The sequence below is a fragment of the Rhamphochromis sp. 'chilingali' genome, assembly GCF_963969265.1.
Source record: "Rhamphochromis sp. 'chilingali' genome assembly, chromosome: 6".
Taxonomy (NCBI): Eukaryota; Metazoa; Chordata; class Actinopteri; order Cichliformes; family Cichlidae; genus Rhamphochromis; species Rhamphochromis sp. 'chilingali'.
This window is the reverse complement of record NC_137933.1, coordinates 8,265,276-8,282,481: the sequence shown is the minus strand read 5'-3', so window position 1 is coordinate 8,282,481 and position 17,206 is coordinate 8,265,276. Positions and strand designations below refer to the sequence as shown.

General features: G+C 40.7%; 1 protein-coding gene across 2 annotated transcripts in view; it reads right to left on the bottom strand.

Moving 5' to 3' along the window:
* Nucleotides 1-10,802: 10,802 nt before the first annotated feature.
* mpped2a (metallophosphoesterase domain containing 2a) overlaps nucleotides 10,803-17,206 on the bottom strand; it is an 87,093-nt gene continuing 80,689 nt past the window's right edge. For both annotated transcript variants that reach the window (XM_080884195.1, XM_080884194.1), the window contains 3 exons: nucleotides 16,494-16,609; nucleotides 13,992-14,105; nucleotides 10,803-12,719 (listed from right to left, as the gene is read on the bottom strand). In XM_080884195.1, the coding sequence (XP_080740321.1) occupies nucleotides 12,601-12,719; nucleotides 13,992-14,105; nucleotides 16,494-16,609 (349 nt within the window). In that variant the 3' untranslated portion in view covers nucleotides 10,803-12,600. The remainder of the gene's footprint in view (nucleotides 12,720-13,991; nucleotides 14,106-16,493; nucleotides 16,610-17,206) is intronic.

Here is a 17,206-nt window from a genome sequence, read left to right as displayed (position 1 = left end):
TCTTGACTGATTTAACACCTGTAACACACACAAGCTGGCCTTTGGTTTTCTGCATGTGTTCATCATTAACTTTGACAAAGATGACTCCCTTTGTCTACTTTCTTGTAGGACACACAATTTGAAGGAAACAATGTCAATGTAAATGACTGAAGTTTTTGATGATTTTAACTGTTTCGAACTCCAGAGCCCACACTCTGGGTTTATGGCTTGTTATGTAAAGATGACGAATTCTGGGACAGAACAAGGGGACAGAAATTTTATGCATGCAGATTTAGGAGAGTCTCTGGTGCAATAGATGCGGCTGTCTGTGAGAGTGTCATTGCGATTACATTGATGTAGTGGAACAGAGAGTGAATGCCATGTTGATGGGAGGGAGATCTTGGATGTTTTATAGATGGAAGTAGGCCAGGGAGTGTGGAGGGAGGCTTCCGGGTGCTGTAAATGCAGAGTAGGTGGAGTTCACTGATGAACTCCACTTCACACATGAGAGAGAGAGATTTTTGTGGAGCTGTCCTTCTTCCCTGACTGCCACTGGAGATGAAATTGCAACCAATTTCACTGAAAGTAATTTACAGAGAAGTAGAATTTCATGCAGATGCTGTAAAAACCCAATAATAATCTCGAACCAGGGGGAGCTCTTCAACCTCCATGTCAGGAGCAAGAAGGGCAATTATTTTATTACCTCTTCCATTTTTATTTTTTATCTACCTGGTCCCCTTTGTTGCTTCAGGTTAGCTAGCTAAGGCTAATTAGTGAGTTGCATAGCAACAAGAACAATAATGAATGCTCCTTCAGCCCTTTGAGCTCCTGTTCTCTCTGTTGCTAGTGAACCTAACAGCTGAGCTTTGTAAATGAGCTGGAAAAAAAACCCTGGATCAAATTGCAGCCGTGATGACGGTCATAACAACGGCTCTGTAATAAAACCTGATGAACGTTGTCTGCAGATGCTGTAGATCTATATTCCGCACAAATGTTTTTTCTTCATCTGCTTTCCTGTGACGTCCTCTCAAACGCAGTAATTGAGGATTTAATTAGTCAGAGAACAAAGACAGCTTGACCTTCTCTCTGCAGGTTCAAAATATTTGTGTGCATCACATGGTGAGCACACACTTCCTATTTTCCTCAGGCTAGTGTTTTTCCTTAAATACACTCGGTTTTTGATTCCTAACACACAGACACCTTGATGGAAACTCACATCCAGCTTGTTTACCGAGATGACATCGATAAAATGACATTGTGTGTTTCTGGGTGCCACAGGTTTGCTCATCTTCACTGAGTTCCACAGGAGAGAGAGAGAAGGATATCCTTGTTATCTACCCAGCGCTCACAAAGACAGTAATTACACAAAAGGCCATTCAATTAAAGGAGGCCATGCACCTACACGGCTAGTTACGAAAAAAAGAAAAAGAAAGCAGAATCGTTAATTAAATGATTTAAACCTTGACTCAAGGCCACCGCACTGAGAAAAAGAGAGATGAGAGACGTCCCTCGGCTGAATCCTCTGATCAACACCGGAGGAACACAACAGTCAAAATGAGTGAATAAATAAAGGGAAAAAAGCATTAATAAGTTTCTGCTGGTAAGAGATTTTCTGATATTTGCTTAAAGTTCTGTTTAATCAACTAAAAGAAAATGTATTCCACACTATTCCAGGTGTATGTTCCAAATGATTTTAAAGGTGCTATTTTAAAGGGAAACGTCAATATTGTTACCGTATAGCAGACAATGGTCTTTCCTGAACTCTAACCATACACCGACAAACATAAAAAGTACAATGATGCTCGTCTCACTGCAAGGGGATATCTGTACTGCAAGACTGGAGAGACTTGAAGCAAACAATGTTTCCTCGTGACAGTAATAGAAAACAATGTAAAGTAACTCAAGTTACCTTTCCTGAAACACTTGCTTTTGGAATTTCTAACCATTTCATGGTTTGATCCCAGAGTTGAAGCTTTATCATAACCGCTTTTGCACATATGCCAGGCTGGTAGATTTGGGACCACATCTGAGGAGGCAGAAAAATCATCAGATCACAGTGTGGGGTGTCTGAGGTAAAACAGTATTTTACTGTTTCCACATTGTTGTACATTCAGTACTTGTGTTCAATTTGAGCTACGAGAGCTGTAGTTGCCAAATGCAGTGGCGTGATTGGTCAGATTTGTTTATTTACATGGGCGGTGTGAAAGGATTCATTAAGAATAGATGAGTCTGAAAATGATTTTTCAAGTCACAATATATTTGCATGAATTTCATGTGTCCGGTGTGTAAAGGGTCAGATATTTCCAAGTGGGAAGATGTTTGCCTGTACTAAATAGTAATAGGTTACAGGAAACGTTTATGTTTTTTATTTGTAAGAAAAAATATTATGCATCAGCAAGAAGTGATCAGAAGTGACAACTTGGGACAGAGAAACATGTTTTATGCGTTTTAACAGTACATCAATAAGTAAGACATTATATAGGCTTACAATACCTTACCTTACAAATGCTTATCTTACAATATGGAGTGCTATAGGAATTCAGCTTAATTCAGAATCAGAATCAGAATCAGAATACTTTATTGATCCCTGGGGGAAATTATTTTTTGTTACAGTATATATATTGAATTAAACTGAATTCATTTTAGCTTTCACTTTCAAAAGAAAGTCTGAGGAAATTGCAAAGAAATTGCAAAGAAATAATTAGAACTTCATGGTGTTTGTTGCTGCAGAATTCATTGAATTTGTTCTCAGTCACAAACGAGACGTGTTTTCTATTAAGGGTTTCGTTTTAATGAAGTGCAAATGTTGCCTTAATTATGTGCCATGTATCCTTAAAGACCTTGTTTGTATTTATGCAGCATTTGCCAAAGAAACAGTGTTTAATTCATCTAACAAAAGACATCAAATGCTTTCACATTCTCTGCCGAATCCTTTTGAATTTCACTGCGTGGCAGTGCAGAAAGGAGAGCTGCTGGATAAACAACTGTGACACCGAGGTTATCATACTCAATTAAGCCGCCATAGCTGAGAAACAGATCTTTTGTCATGAGAAGGCAGAGGGGCCAAGGGCGAGGCGGTGTCTCATGTCGAGTGGCTGCTGTTAACTCTCAGGGCAAACACAATTGACACTGTGTGCCAACTATAACAGCTGTAGTGCGTCTGAGTGAGTCTCAGTGTGTGTGTCTGTGTGTGTGAGAGAGAGTGTGCCAGAGATTTGCGTCATCAGGGAAAAAGAAGAAACTCTGGCGCCAACGGAGGGTTTCACAGGACAGAAGGAGAAATTCTTCAGGATTACGAGAAGAAAAATCCTCTTCAGATTCTCTGACCATCTTAAGTCTCATCAGTCTCTAATTCTGTTTGCTGTTTGCATGTGACTGAACTGCTGCAGCAGAAATTGAAATGTTTCGTTAATGCTAAATGTCTTGGAAGTCCTTGGGAGCTTTTCTCTTTTGTTTCTTTCTTGTTTCTCAGCATGGTTCTGACATTCATAAACGATTAAATGACTCACTATATTTTAAAAGACAACAAGGAAAGTCTTCAAATGTTTTGTGCCATCACAAATGACACCTACTTGTCTTTTGGTGTGGTCACTTTGCTTATTTGACCTTTTTTCCCCACACATAAAATTCTCCCATTACTTTCCAGGATTTAAAAGTCTTGTCATTTGTCTTATGATATTGTAAGGCTTTAAGAGGCAGTTTTACCCTGAAATTACCCTCAACCCAAAACAGAAAAGAATACATTTCTTTGTAGTATGTCTGACTCCTTGCTTTATTTAGTGTGAGCTTGCATCTTCCAGTTTTGGCTCCTCAGCCAGTTTGTGGTGCAGGTTTGAAAACAATTTTGTTTTTTTAAATCAAGTTTTTGCCAAGGCACAAGCCTTTCCCAGAGTGCCCTCTTGACCCTCCCAGTGCTGTGGTTGGCACCCTCATCAGCCAGCACAGCCATAATGCTCTCCATATGGCAGACAACATCTCCTGCTGAGGGACTCCTTGATTTCTATTAATACACACACTGTAATAAAGGGCTCAATTGAATTAATCAGCTTGAAGACATTAATCAGACATTAACGAAGTATTAACCTCTGCACTGCACTGCTGTTCGCGGTGTCTGCCTGCCTGTTTACATCTCCACTCACATCGACCTGCTGCTCTGTTCCTTGGAAGGCTGATAGTTCAAGATCTGCTTTTTATGGTGCTGACATGAAAGCTGACTTTGTGGCTAAGTTTTGTATTTGAGAAGGCAAAATAAATTATCCACATCATCCACAATGGAAAAGACATTTTTCATTTTTTAATAAAATGGAAATGTGGTGCAGCAGGTGTGGTGCGGTGGTGTGGTTTAGTCTTGGCCGTTGGTGTAATAGTATGAAAAACAACATTATTTTGTCATCTATTTTGTCATTTTTCCTCATATTATATTTTTTAATATGATTGCATTCGATAATTGATATGCATTTGAAATGTATTGAAAAGCTGGAAAGTTTCCACTGGAAAAAGGAAACAGTTGAGTTTTGGTGTCACAGATACAAAGATGTAATAAGGGGTGACGCTGACTGTGAAGTAGTACAGTTGGACAGGGAAGGAGCTGCATAGATATATCACCTCAACCTCCTTAAAGTATGGAACAGTGCCACCTGAAAGGAGTAAGTGCAGCGGATGGTCCGTGGTCCTGGTGTCCCTGAAGCAGGCAGGGCTTCACGGCCAACCCAAAGAAGTGTGCTGCTGAATGGAGGGAGGTACAGTATTTGTGGTACCACTTGGGAGGTTGCATGTGTGCCCTCAGATGGATAAAAGAGCAGCCATTGCATCCTGCTCATGTCCCAAGACCAAAAAAGAGGTGAGACGATTCTTGGGGCTGGCGGGTTACTACCGCCGGTCCGTACCTAGCTTTGCAGAGCTGACAAGCCCTTTCACCAAAAAGGGTGCCCCAGATCTGGTTCGGTGGACAGAACAGTGCCAGGTGGCGTTCGTGCAGGTGAGGAAGTCTCTCTATGGGGAACCTTTGCTCTAAACTTTTCCCTCCCTTTTATTCTGCTGACTGACGCCTTGAACAGAGGGCTGGAGGCAGTTTTGTCCCAGCAGGTAAGTGGGGCGGTTGACCGCCCAATTGTGTACATCAGCAGGAAACTGTGTGAGTGGGAGGCCAGGTGGTATGGTGGAGAACGAGTGCCTGGCCATCCAGTGGGCGGTCGACTCTCTTCGTTATTACCTCCTGGGCCACCTCTGTTTAAGTTATTCAGATTTTCTTAAGTACCATCAGTAATGTTTCTAAACAACATTAACACTGAATAAGATCCTAAAGCACAGTAAATTTATTGTATAATTTGCCCCTGTTGGAGGAATATGGGGCTACTCTTATCCAGGCTTAACTGAAGAAGCAGCAGAGTTCTTCTTCCAAAAAACCTGAAGTGTTTTTTCTTCATTTTCAGGTGCAGTTGTTGCAGATCTTTGTTCTGTGCTATGAGGTTTGTCATCATGCTGCAGCTCAAGTTTCTTACAAAGTTTCTCCAGTTCTTCTAATTTTGGTTGCTTTTCTTTATTCTTTTCTTGGAGTTCTTTGTTTTTCTCCTGCAGTTCTTTATATTTTTCTTCTTGAACTTTCTTTTCCTCGTGCATGTTATTGTTGTTTGTTGTACTTTGTCATGGATGGCGAGTAACTCTTGATGTTTCCTCTGCAGATTGTGAAGCGTACACCGGATGTCTTTATGTATTTTTTCCTGTCTTTGCTTCTACTCTTGCATTTCAATGTTTGTGTATTGGACTTCATTATACAGTCTCTGCAAATGTTTTTTTTTTTTTTTGGGGGGGGGGGGGGGGGGGGGGGGGGGGGCTAAGGGGGTAGACTCCAGGGGGTAGGTAATTCTCCCTCAACAAACATTACACTTTGCACAATGCGATCGAGACAAGTACCGTTCTCGTGGCAACCGGAAAACCCAGACTCATTACTAGTGGTAGCGTGCTTTACATCACTGCAAGTGATGCTTTGCACCAACCTCCCACAGGAGTGGCCACTGAAAACACATGCTCAGCACCTGAAGATTTTTCTCAGAGTAATTTCTGGTCATCCATCCTATAGCATGTGTTACAAGTACTGCCATTTCCTATGATGACACGCACACATGCATACACAAGCTCACCAAGTGAAAACAGCTTCACTATTGCTGCTGGCAACAATTTGTCTGTTACCTGTTTGGCAAAATCAAAACATTTACCGTCAGATGGGAAAGCTACACTGATGCATTTGACTGTCACGAATTCTGATTGTCCATTTGCAATGTTCTTGATTAGTGAGTAATGGGACAACGGTGGCCAATAACTGTAATTACGGTAATTCACTAAACCCCACACAATTATTCAATGAGGCGCCTACAAAACGGCAGCAAGAAAGGAGAACACGAGCGAGACGGTGAAAATCAAGAAGGAGGTAAATTATATACCATTAGACAAATCTAGCCTTTGTCTCTGCGGTGATGTAAAGAAACTGTGGAGGCGCTAATCATCTCCAGTCAGTCAGCAGATCCACTTGTGATAATCACGCATTGTATCGGGGTCGCGGGGGGTCAAATCTCTTCCAGTTCAATCAGCTCTCAGAGATTCTTTTGAAACTCTGAGTGCGAAGAGAAATAGCTGCACAAATCCAGTCCTGCGGGGGAAATAATTAACTTGGGAAAATAATCACCCAGTGAACTTTCAATTTGATTTAATTCAATCAAGTTTTACACTTGGAACTGGCTAAATTAAAACTGAAGCAGTGCCTGTGTCTGGTTTGCACAAAGCTGTGGGTGACATTTTAAATGCACGCCATTTTTCACTTTTCGCTTAGGAAATGCGAAAAGGCTTTTTTGTTCTCTTTTAAACGTCACAAAACTCTTTTTTTCTCTTTTTAATCCCCATTTTCAATTAGCTTCTTCAAATAAACCCCAAATAATGTAAACTGTTATAATAAAACATTTGGTATGAAAGATGTTAAGTAAGACCATGTGGGAAAGATGAGCAAATGGAAAGCATGAGCCTGCATGCCTCTGATTTAGAGAATTATTTCACAGCAACCCCACTCAGGCCAAATGAGCTCCAGATTACAATAATACCACCAGCGGGCAATTAAGTCCATATAAACAGCGCATGCAGAGCGCTGGCACCAGGATAAGCCACACACGTTCCCACAGGTTGATGTGGGCGCTCGGAGCCTTCACCCTGTCTTCCTTCGAATCCGTCAGGAGCAGATGAAGGCTAACCTGACAAACATCCAATATTACCAGCAGCTGCCTAGGCAAGGATAATTAATACAGCCGGCAATTTGGCGGAGCTATAAATGTCCTGACGCTGAGACATCAAGGGCTGACTGACAGAGAAACTATCATTAACAGAGAGGGCAGGAGGGAGACAAAGAAAGGAAGAGGGAGAAGCAACGATAATCCAGGAAACAGAACAGATCTGTCTGCGACACACTAAGAAAACCAAACGTAATTATCACTGTCAAAGGATAAATCCACTTTAAAGACAATCCTTTGTTCATTTCCTGCATAGTTGATGTTAGCTGACTGACTGTTTGGAGCACTTCCAAGGCTGATATATGTAAACTCTTCATGCTGAGTAACTTTACCAAGGAAATAAATAAAATAAAATCAGGTAAATTCAGCAGCACAATTTGGTTTTAATAATAAAAAAAAAATCTAAAGTACTGACTCCTAAATGTAATTTTAGCAATAATTCTCTTCACATACGCTGCCTGACTGGCATTTTCTTCATGGTAATGGCGCTAATGAGTGTTGCCTACGTAGGACTGCCAGGAAGAGACACAGAGATAAGTGGAATGGAAATGAAATTCACAGACTTGCAGAAATGCCAGGCAAACTAACAGTTGGCAATTTAGACGGTCTATTATAGCAAATACCAGTAGAGATGTGGTTGTGTGGCATATGGCTCCAATGCTGGGTGGGTAACAGGTTGAATTTATCTAAACTTAGAGGTGTACAATTGAAATTATTACCAGAATGGGAGGTCTTACCTCCCCAGCCAGAACATGGAGTTTACAGTGGCTCAAATAATTATTTGATTCCACGCTGAATTTGTAAGTTTGCTCATTTACAAAGTAATAAACAAGTAATAATCATCGTGTTTGTTTCATTTTAATGCAGAAAGACTATCAGCCAAAAACAAAACAAAAACCATATAAGCTGACTGACGCCATGGAGTGAAAAAGTATCAACCACCCAGAATTCAGATTCCCACATATTGTGTGCCTGCCACAAATTACAATCAATTAATTATAGATCTCAACTCATTTTGTGTATAAAGCCCACGTTCATAGAACCATTTCATTTCATTCCAGCCTCTCCACCACCATGGACAAGACCAAAAATGTCAAAGGACAGCAGGGACAAGATAGAGTTGCACACACCAAAAACACCAGCAAGAAGCTTAGTGAGAAGGTGACAACTGTTGGTATGATTGAAGAAATATAAATCTGATCATAAATCGCACTCATACAAGATCTTGACTCATGGGGTGAGGATGATCATAACAAAGGTGGTGGAACGACCACAGAACGGCGTAATGGATTGGAATCTTGCAGCGCCTGCACGATCCCCCTACTCAAGAGGGCACATTTAAAAGCCCCTCTTAAGTTTGAATCAACCAAAGAACAACAAACACACAGTCGAGCACGGAGGTGAAAACATTATGCTTTGGGGTTGTTTTTCTGGTAAGGGTACAGGATGACTTCACTGCATTGAGGGGCCAATGGATCTTCAATGGATCTTCAATGGATCTTCATCCCTCAGCCAGAACACTGAAGAGCACAAACATACCACCAAAGTTACAAAGGAGTGGCTAAAAAAAGAACATTAAGATCATGAGTCGGGCTAACCATTCTTTAGACCTCAAACCTACTGAAAAACTGTTGAAGGAGCTAAAGCTTTAAGTTGCCAAGCAGCCGCCAGTAAACCTAAAGGATTTACAGAGTTTCTGTGAAGATGAGTGGGCCAGAATCCCTCCTGAAATCTGGTGACCAACTACAAGTTTGAGTAACTACTCAGCTATGCTTCGCTTCGAACATATTTATTTCACTCAATGACATGCAAATCAATTTTTAACTTTTCAAGTGATCAAAAAAACATTTCCCCTACTGTACATTACCACCGACTGTGTTACAAAGTGGTGCATGACAAGCTCATTGCTTTATATGTGGATGACTTAAAACTGATGTTATAAATGTGCAAATGTCCACGTTCGGACATTTACCTTTGTTAGCTGAGCATGTTGTTCATCAAATTAGCATTGACTGTTCAGTGTTTAACATTAACACTGGAGTTCCAACATATTAACACAGGTGCAGTTGGCTAGATAACAGGCAACATGTTAAAGCTAATTCAAATTGTACTGCTCTGTAACAATCATATTGCCTTCATATATACTGACACTATATGAGGGTCTGGATCAAAGGACTGAACACTGCAGATCCACAACATGTGCCTACACACGATTTGAATAAAAGTGCCCACATGCATTCACACCCGCTCTAAGAGACCGAACAGCAGAGCCAGAGCAGCCATGTCTCCTCCTGCTCATCTGTGGCCTATGTTAATATGATTAGACTGGATTATGGTAATGTGCTGGGGGATCTGGTGGGTGTGGGGCGATGCCTTGCTGCTCTCGTTTCGGGGAATAGTTAATTGGTTGGGCTGCTTTGATGTTGTGGTGATGAGAGAATGGGGTTGGTGGGAAAGGCTGGCAAAGGCGCTCTACAACTCGAGCCCATTTTATTTTTGGCCTATGAGGGATCTGTGCTGGCAAGTGGTAAAAAGGAATGAAACCTGATGAAACCAATGTGCAGATCTGCAGCTGAAACACTGTGAATATTCAGATGAGTGTGGGAGAAACGCGAGCCATATTTGAATTCTCTGTCACTTTACTGTGGCATCTAGAGTCAACTGTTGATCTCTGTTTTTACCAAGCATCGTTTGTGATACAACTAAAAAAAGTATTTTTATTTTTATTTTTAAATGTATGTATTCTTTTAAAATCTGGCACCTGAAATGTCAGCATATTGATTGAGTGCTGTGGATATTCAAAGCATATAACCGTCAGTAACAGATCTTACCTTTCACTAATAAACCGTAAGACTAATCCAATATTTTACCTGTAGTCATGAAGTCAATTTCAAATAGCAAGCTGATGAGTTCAGGGTGCAAACAAATTGATAATTTCGCTTTAGCAGTTTTTTTTAATCTAAACAGTCACAGCAGGAATAAAAATCCGCTTCACTTTATTTACAACTGTGGGGTCAAGACTTCTAAGTGTTTTGTTCTGGCCTCACCACAGAGAGGGCTGGCAGGTGTGCTGCCTGTTGAGGCAAAACACCTGCTGTGAGGTTAGGCTGTACAGATAAGCATACATTTACTTTGTAAATAAGTATTCAAATAAGTATTAGAAAGTAGGCCAAGCCTGCTCGCAGCTGTGTTGACTGGCTGATACAAACCAAGATCGTTTTTCATACAACTTCAGCTTCCTTTTTTTAAAAAAAAAAGCAAAACTCTTGGTTGGTTTTGCATAAAGTGGATTGTTGCCACAGTAAAAGTGGATATACATATGGCACATAACATCAGGGAATACATGGAACGCCATAACTAAGTGCCATAATATACAGAAGCATCTGTGCTGAGTATGGCCTGGAAGTCCCCAGGTCAAAATGGGAGACACCAATGGGGTGGAGAATGGTCGAGCCTGTTGGACTTCCAGATACAGACGGACAAACTGGTGGTGGCTAACCATTTTTGGAATAAAAACAAAGATGGAGTTTCATAAGTAAAAATCTTGCAATTTTATTTGCATATAAAGGCAGCTAAATATATCACAATGAACTGAAAGAGAGAACTAACATTTCCATGAAGAGGGATACAATCAGAGAAAGAGCGAGAGAGGAACAGAGCACGAAAAGAGCATTTACAGCGGCAAAGTTGAGACAACTATTGGCAACTTTTTTTTTTGTGCTAGCAAGATTGCATTTACACACAGTGCAAAATTAGAAAAAAAGCAATAAAACACAAATACTATCAAATTTACACTTTAAAGGACAACTTAACCATGTTTAGGCAGGTGTGTTGTTGGGAACAATCAGCACCTGTTGGATTGTGACAAATTTTTCCTCTCTCATCCAAAATAAACATCTACCCTACTGGGAGAATTGATACAAAAATCATTAAAGAAACGTCTCAAGAGATTTTTAACGAGAGAATTAAAGAAACATGGCAAACATACAGGTGCATACAGAAAAAAATGCACTTTTTTTGTCAAACAACTTTTAGTACAGATGTTTTACAACATGAATATATAATATATATATTTTTATACATTACATTTTCCAGATCAGAAATCCATAACGGGGCAATACAAAGGGAATTTTTCCGGCTGTAACTGGATAGTCTTCTGTCCCTGCATTGGTTAGGTGTTGTTTTGCGGGGATGATGGGTAATAAATAAGGACTTTTTTCTCTGAGCTTGCAGAGAAGGGGGGCTCTAGCTGAGAACATTAAAGCTAGTTTAAGGCAGCGTCCCTGTCAGCCAATAAGAAAAAAGAGGAACTGACAAGAGGTTCGAAACAAACAAGAAGAACCCAAATATGAAATATCGTGATGACACATCCATGGTATGCATTATCTGGCTAACACAAACCAAACGTTAAAAAAAAAAAAAAATTATACAAATTCACATAGCATCATTTATCTTACAGATCTGACCATTATTTATCAAGAGCAAGATTGTTTAATCACAAAAATCCCCCTAAAAAGGAGAATACCAGTATCAGCCAGGCTCATAGCTCAGCAGTCCCTCCAAATCTGCACACATTTACACTTTAAAACATTTTTATATTTTTAATTCAAACATTCCAAATTTCTGTTGTAACAAACCATGTGGTGGTATGGAAGCCTTGAAAGAGAATATACCGTACATTTAATTTAGTTAAAAAAGAAGAAGATAAAATTCAATTTGAGATCACAGATTTCTTCCCTGTGGCCAAGTAGTGTTTTAAGAGCGTGCAAGTTGAAAGCATTGTTCTCATCTGCCGTTCTGCACTAAGGCAACATCTTTTTGAGGGATTAATTCTTCCTGTGGCTGACAGGAAGCGGAGTGTGAAATGAAGCTGCGCCGACATAATAAACACTCGACCCTACACAGTCAAAATCAGGACAAAAGAAAGTTTCTTCAGGGATTATCTTTGCTTTGTCAAAGCCGTTTCTCATATCGAACAAAGCTGGAAAGCATTCTGGAGGAAAACGGGCCCTGATATCTCCAACTGTTCTGACTGTGTGCAGATGAACAACAACAAGAATAAAAAAAACAGACCGGGACTGCTGGCACAAGCTCAAAAACAAAACAAAACAGAAAACCTAAATAAAAAGCAATGGTATTCTCCTTTAACACTCCCACACACGCTCCCACCCCCACCCTGTCTTTAAATCCTCTCCGTCTCACAACAGGTTGGAGAAGATTCAAAGTTGCCAAAGAACCACTTATAACTTTATTTTTTTATTTTTTATTTTTTTTAAACTTGACATATTTTTTGAAAAGAAATTGTTTTTCCAGCCCTTGACCCTCCCCGCCCCCCCATCCTCTGATCTCAGGAGCTGGAAGGGTTGGGCAGGTCGAACACGATAGGGGGGTTGGTGGGCTGGAAGCTGACGGTGCAGGTTGAAGCGTTGATGAATGTCGTGTAGCCGTCTGTCATGATCCCGTACCCTGGGGAGGCGGGAAGGGGAAAATGAGTGCCAGAAATAGGTAACATTCGATCATGTAACAGAGTTTGTAATACACTGTTTTTACCAAATCAGTCCTTTGTTCACTCAATATACCAATTTCACACACTCAGTTTAGCAATTTGTATGCTTGAATTTACTTTGAGTGTTTCCATGAATTCACAAGGTTCATTTTTCAGCTTTATTCTACTTCTCATCTTGCCACTAATTGCTGTGAACTGTTTGATTTGGGTACAGTTAATATGCAGCGGTTAAACACTTTAGACCACACACATACACACGTGGTCAGAATACGCTGCAGGTTCTTTGCATGTTGCATCAAACAGCAAGACGTTAGCAGCAGATCCTTTAAGTCCTATAAGCTGCGAGTGAGACCGGCAGTGGATCAGGCTTGTTCAAGCACATCCCTCCAGCTATGCCTGCTTTTTTGCTGTGTTACTTCCTTGGACCACAGGCAGCTCGTGCTCACTAATGCTGTGGGGGAGCACCACACAAGCATCAGTGTTTGGGAGATGAAGTTCTGTGACCCACTGCTCCTGCAACCAAAACCTAGACTGCAGTAAGTGATTGTTTAATATGTCACAGCACTTGGCCCGTGGGGTTGGTATGAGTCAATCAACGTTACTTATTGTGTTCTCAGTTAACTGATCATTCGCATTGCCAAGGAAGTTATGTGATTAGTTCTGTTTGGTTTTTGGTCAAGTGGAAATCACAGTAGCTCATTTGTGCTTGTTTGTGTATTTGTCTTCACACAATGAAGGACTTTGGCTATTCAACCAACACAGCTGCATGTGTGCGCAGTTCTCCACAAAACAACAGCACAACAGCCAACTGGCTGCAGGTCTTCACCCTGAAAAGCTTCACCTTGTAGACTATGGTCTGCAAAAAGCGCTAATGTGTTTGTATTGTGTGTTCCCTGGCACCAAAATAGACCAACAGAAAAAAATAGTGGTTATTAAATAAGTAAATGATTACTGTCCAAATTATTATTTTTTTTCCTGAAATTCATGGGCCCTGAATCTGTGCATCCCTAGAAAGGTAAGAAACATTAGATTCATCTTCCTTTGTCTTGACACATTTTTAAAATCAACAGAGCACAATTTGTTGATTGTGAGCATGTGCACGTGTGTAAAAGATCCTTTTTCTACACTTGCACTTGCCAAAGGCCACCTCCCCATCATGCAATCAGAACGTATTCTCCTCTGAGGTCCCCAGAGTCAAGGACAGTTAACAGTTTGGGTTTTATTCCCAGTACCTTCGTGTATGCCTCCAAAGGCATGAAGCTTGGGTCGCACCCTTTTCTGGACCGTGTTGAGCAGCTCTACACAGCCAACCCGCTGTAGCTCCTTAGGAACCCAGTCTCGGAAACCTGCAGAAAGATTTCACAGCTGTCAAAACAGTCCTGGTGTTACTGTCTTTGCTTCCATTTGATCAAAACAACTGTTACCTGTAACACATCACCTTAAAATAAGCAGCAGAAAGATGTAAGTTAGCATTAATGACGTGAAACCCCAACAAGAACAGCTGAAAAACAAAATGTCTCAAGCGTGAATGTAAATGTGGAAACAAACAAAAAACACAATCACCACCAACATACATGTGCGCACACACATATCACTCAGTACTATTAACTGGACGACTCCATATGGCCAACACTAAGCTCTACAGTAAAAATATCTGTGAATATACGTATATCTCCATCTATCATGTTCTGAACATACAATGGGTTTTTATGTTGAGCAGATTCATGCTGACATTAGCAGCCATTTATCACGAGTGCTGAGATAGTCTCCATGCACAAGGTCAAATAAACTTTCCCTTATAGTTTGAATTACTTGAGTCAGCAGTTCAGAGCATTATGACTACTACAGGTCAAATCGGGAGTGGACCTTTTTCCCCCCAAAACTTTTTCAGCAGATATTAAAATTTCGGTGAATCACTACCAATTCACGCACAGCTTTTATTAACTCAAACTACCAGTTGAGGCTCACTTTTGGCACTGTTTGACCACAATAGAGAAGTCTTATTTCAGAAGAATTATGTAATAGCAGAAATAAAACAACTGTTCATTTACTGGGTTCATATCTGAATTTCATAGCTTTAAAATGTGTCTGATGAATTAGGGCTGTGCGATATGACCCAAAATTCATATCTTGATATTTTTTAGCTGCATGGCGATATAAGATATATATCTCGATTTTTTTTTTTAAAGCCATAAGTTAAGAACAAAAAGAGAGTTCTTAGTCACACTGTGTCCCAGATGTCACACGGGCACTTTTATTTACATACAGCGTAGATGTACATGAAGAAATTACTCAAAAATAAATTATCAGCATTTATTAAATAATCATGGTCCATAAATAAAAGAAAACAATGTTGTTTTTGTGCATAACAAAAAGCTCACAATTGTGCAGTCAAAATGTAAACTAGAAGACGCTGAGCATAATAACAAAGACAGATTTCACAGCTGCACCACGTCTCTGAACAGGTGCCATTTGTGGTCCTTATACACACACAGTACGGTAATATTACGTTGAAGCACAGTACGTATCACTCCGCGAGGCTCCTCCCCGGTAGCCGTAATCCTCCGACAATCCATCAAGCGGTGCAGCTCCGTAGCTTAGCAAAGTCATATTAAAACATTTTTTGACAGATTGCTGAGCGCTGTGTACCACATAAAATCGGTTCGCGGTCAGTAAGCACAACCAGAATTCATACATATTGCGCACTGTCGATTTTTGAGAAAATGAAAGGATTTTAGGCCGTGCAGCCCTTCCGGGCTGCATGTCATTAGCGCGGTTAGCTCGCTAACACGTTGACGCCGTCCAGCCCCACACATGGTAACTCGCTAACGGAGATTTTCCGCTTTCATCTTGTCATTGCCTGCAGGTGAAGCTATGGGGGAGGGGGAGTTGTGTTCAGTGAAGGAGAGGCGAGGCCGAGTAACGTTGCGTAGAGACAAAAGTGGACGAAAGAGAGGCAAACCTGCGGCTCCACAAGTATAATTATAACGTAACATAGACTATATCGATATAAACGATATTGTCACATCTTATATCTCGTATGAAAATATATCGATATTTTTAAAAAAACTCGATATATCGCCCAGCCCTATGATGAATCCATATTTTTTCTCCACACTTGTGCAACACCCCTCTTTTCCCATCTCATTGTTTTGGATCTTCCATCTTTGGAGAATCATCCTAAATTTTCATCTTAAGCTGCCCCCTTCCTCCAGTGCTGCTTTCCTATCCTACGGTCTCTCTCCAGTTGTTCGCAGCATCTGTCACACTGCTGTGAAATCGAGTTTCCATGCAATCAAACAGCCACAGTGGCTGCCGCAACAACAGCAGCAGCAGCAACCCTCCGTAGGCGAGAGGAAAGGAAATCACTCAATAAAGCCAGATGGAAAGCACAAGGAGAAAAACACAAAAAACAACACAAACACATAGCAAAAAACAACAAAAAACAAAAACAGGACCCAAACAACCAGAAGGAAAACTAATATATATATATCCACTTTGTTTTTCATGAAGTCAAACACAAACATTGAATTATGAAGCATGTCGGAGTGTTCACTTTAGTTACTGTTGGATTTAGATGGAAACAACATTGATTATAATGTAAGACATGCGGAGATCTGCTCAAAGACGACCTACTGTCAAGCCACCAGTGACTTCACATGCATTTTGAAGAAAGAGCCCCGACTTCATTAGAAACTGCAATGCAGGGGCTGTGATTGGTTAATTGGACTCACCGAGTGGAGGTCCGTGGGTCATCAGGATGTCGATGCCCTCGGGGATGAGGTTCCATTTATCCAGCAGAGACTGTCCTCGAGGCAGGTTGAACCCCCATCCGTTAAACCACGGAGTCCTGCAGAGGCAGAGGGGAAGAGATCATATTAACATCACTCGGGAGAGCAACTGCACCATGATTACGCAAAGCAAAGATGATATCAGAAGGCAATAAATACCACAAAATGTATGCACCTCTGTGCAACATTACCAAGTCAGTGTAGCAGATAAATGGCTGTTTAATAAAAGCACATCTCATCTTGTGTCCCGGTTTATTCCACTGACTAATATATTATGTAAATGCTACATTTTAACCAGTTAAAAACCAAACCAAAGATTAGAAAAAGGTAACATAGTAGTAATAACAACTGGCAAAAAGGCTCATACAACGATAATGCAAACTTAAGTCTAAAATGTTTCCAAACTACAGAACAGGATAGGGTTTTTCTTATAAGACGACTCCAGGAAGTTGTGCAACACATAACTACAGTTCAATTTGTCCCATTAAGGCCTCAATCACATAGGCCTATAGACTGGTCGGCGCCCCTAGCAATGACTGGTCGCTAGGCAAAAACTGAAGAGTCCAAAGAGTGAGACCATTTGCCTTCAAAGTAAAAGTTTCCCCTTTTGAAATGTGGTGGTTTCAGCAGTGAGACACCAGTTTTGCTGTTTACTA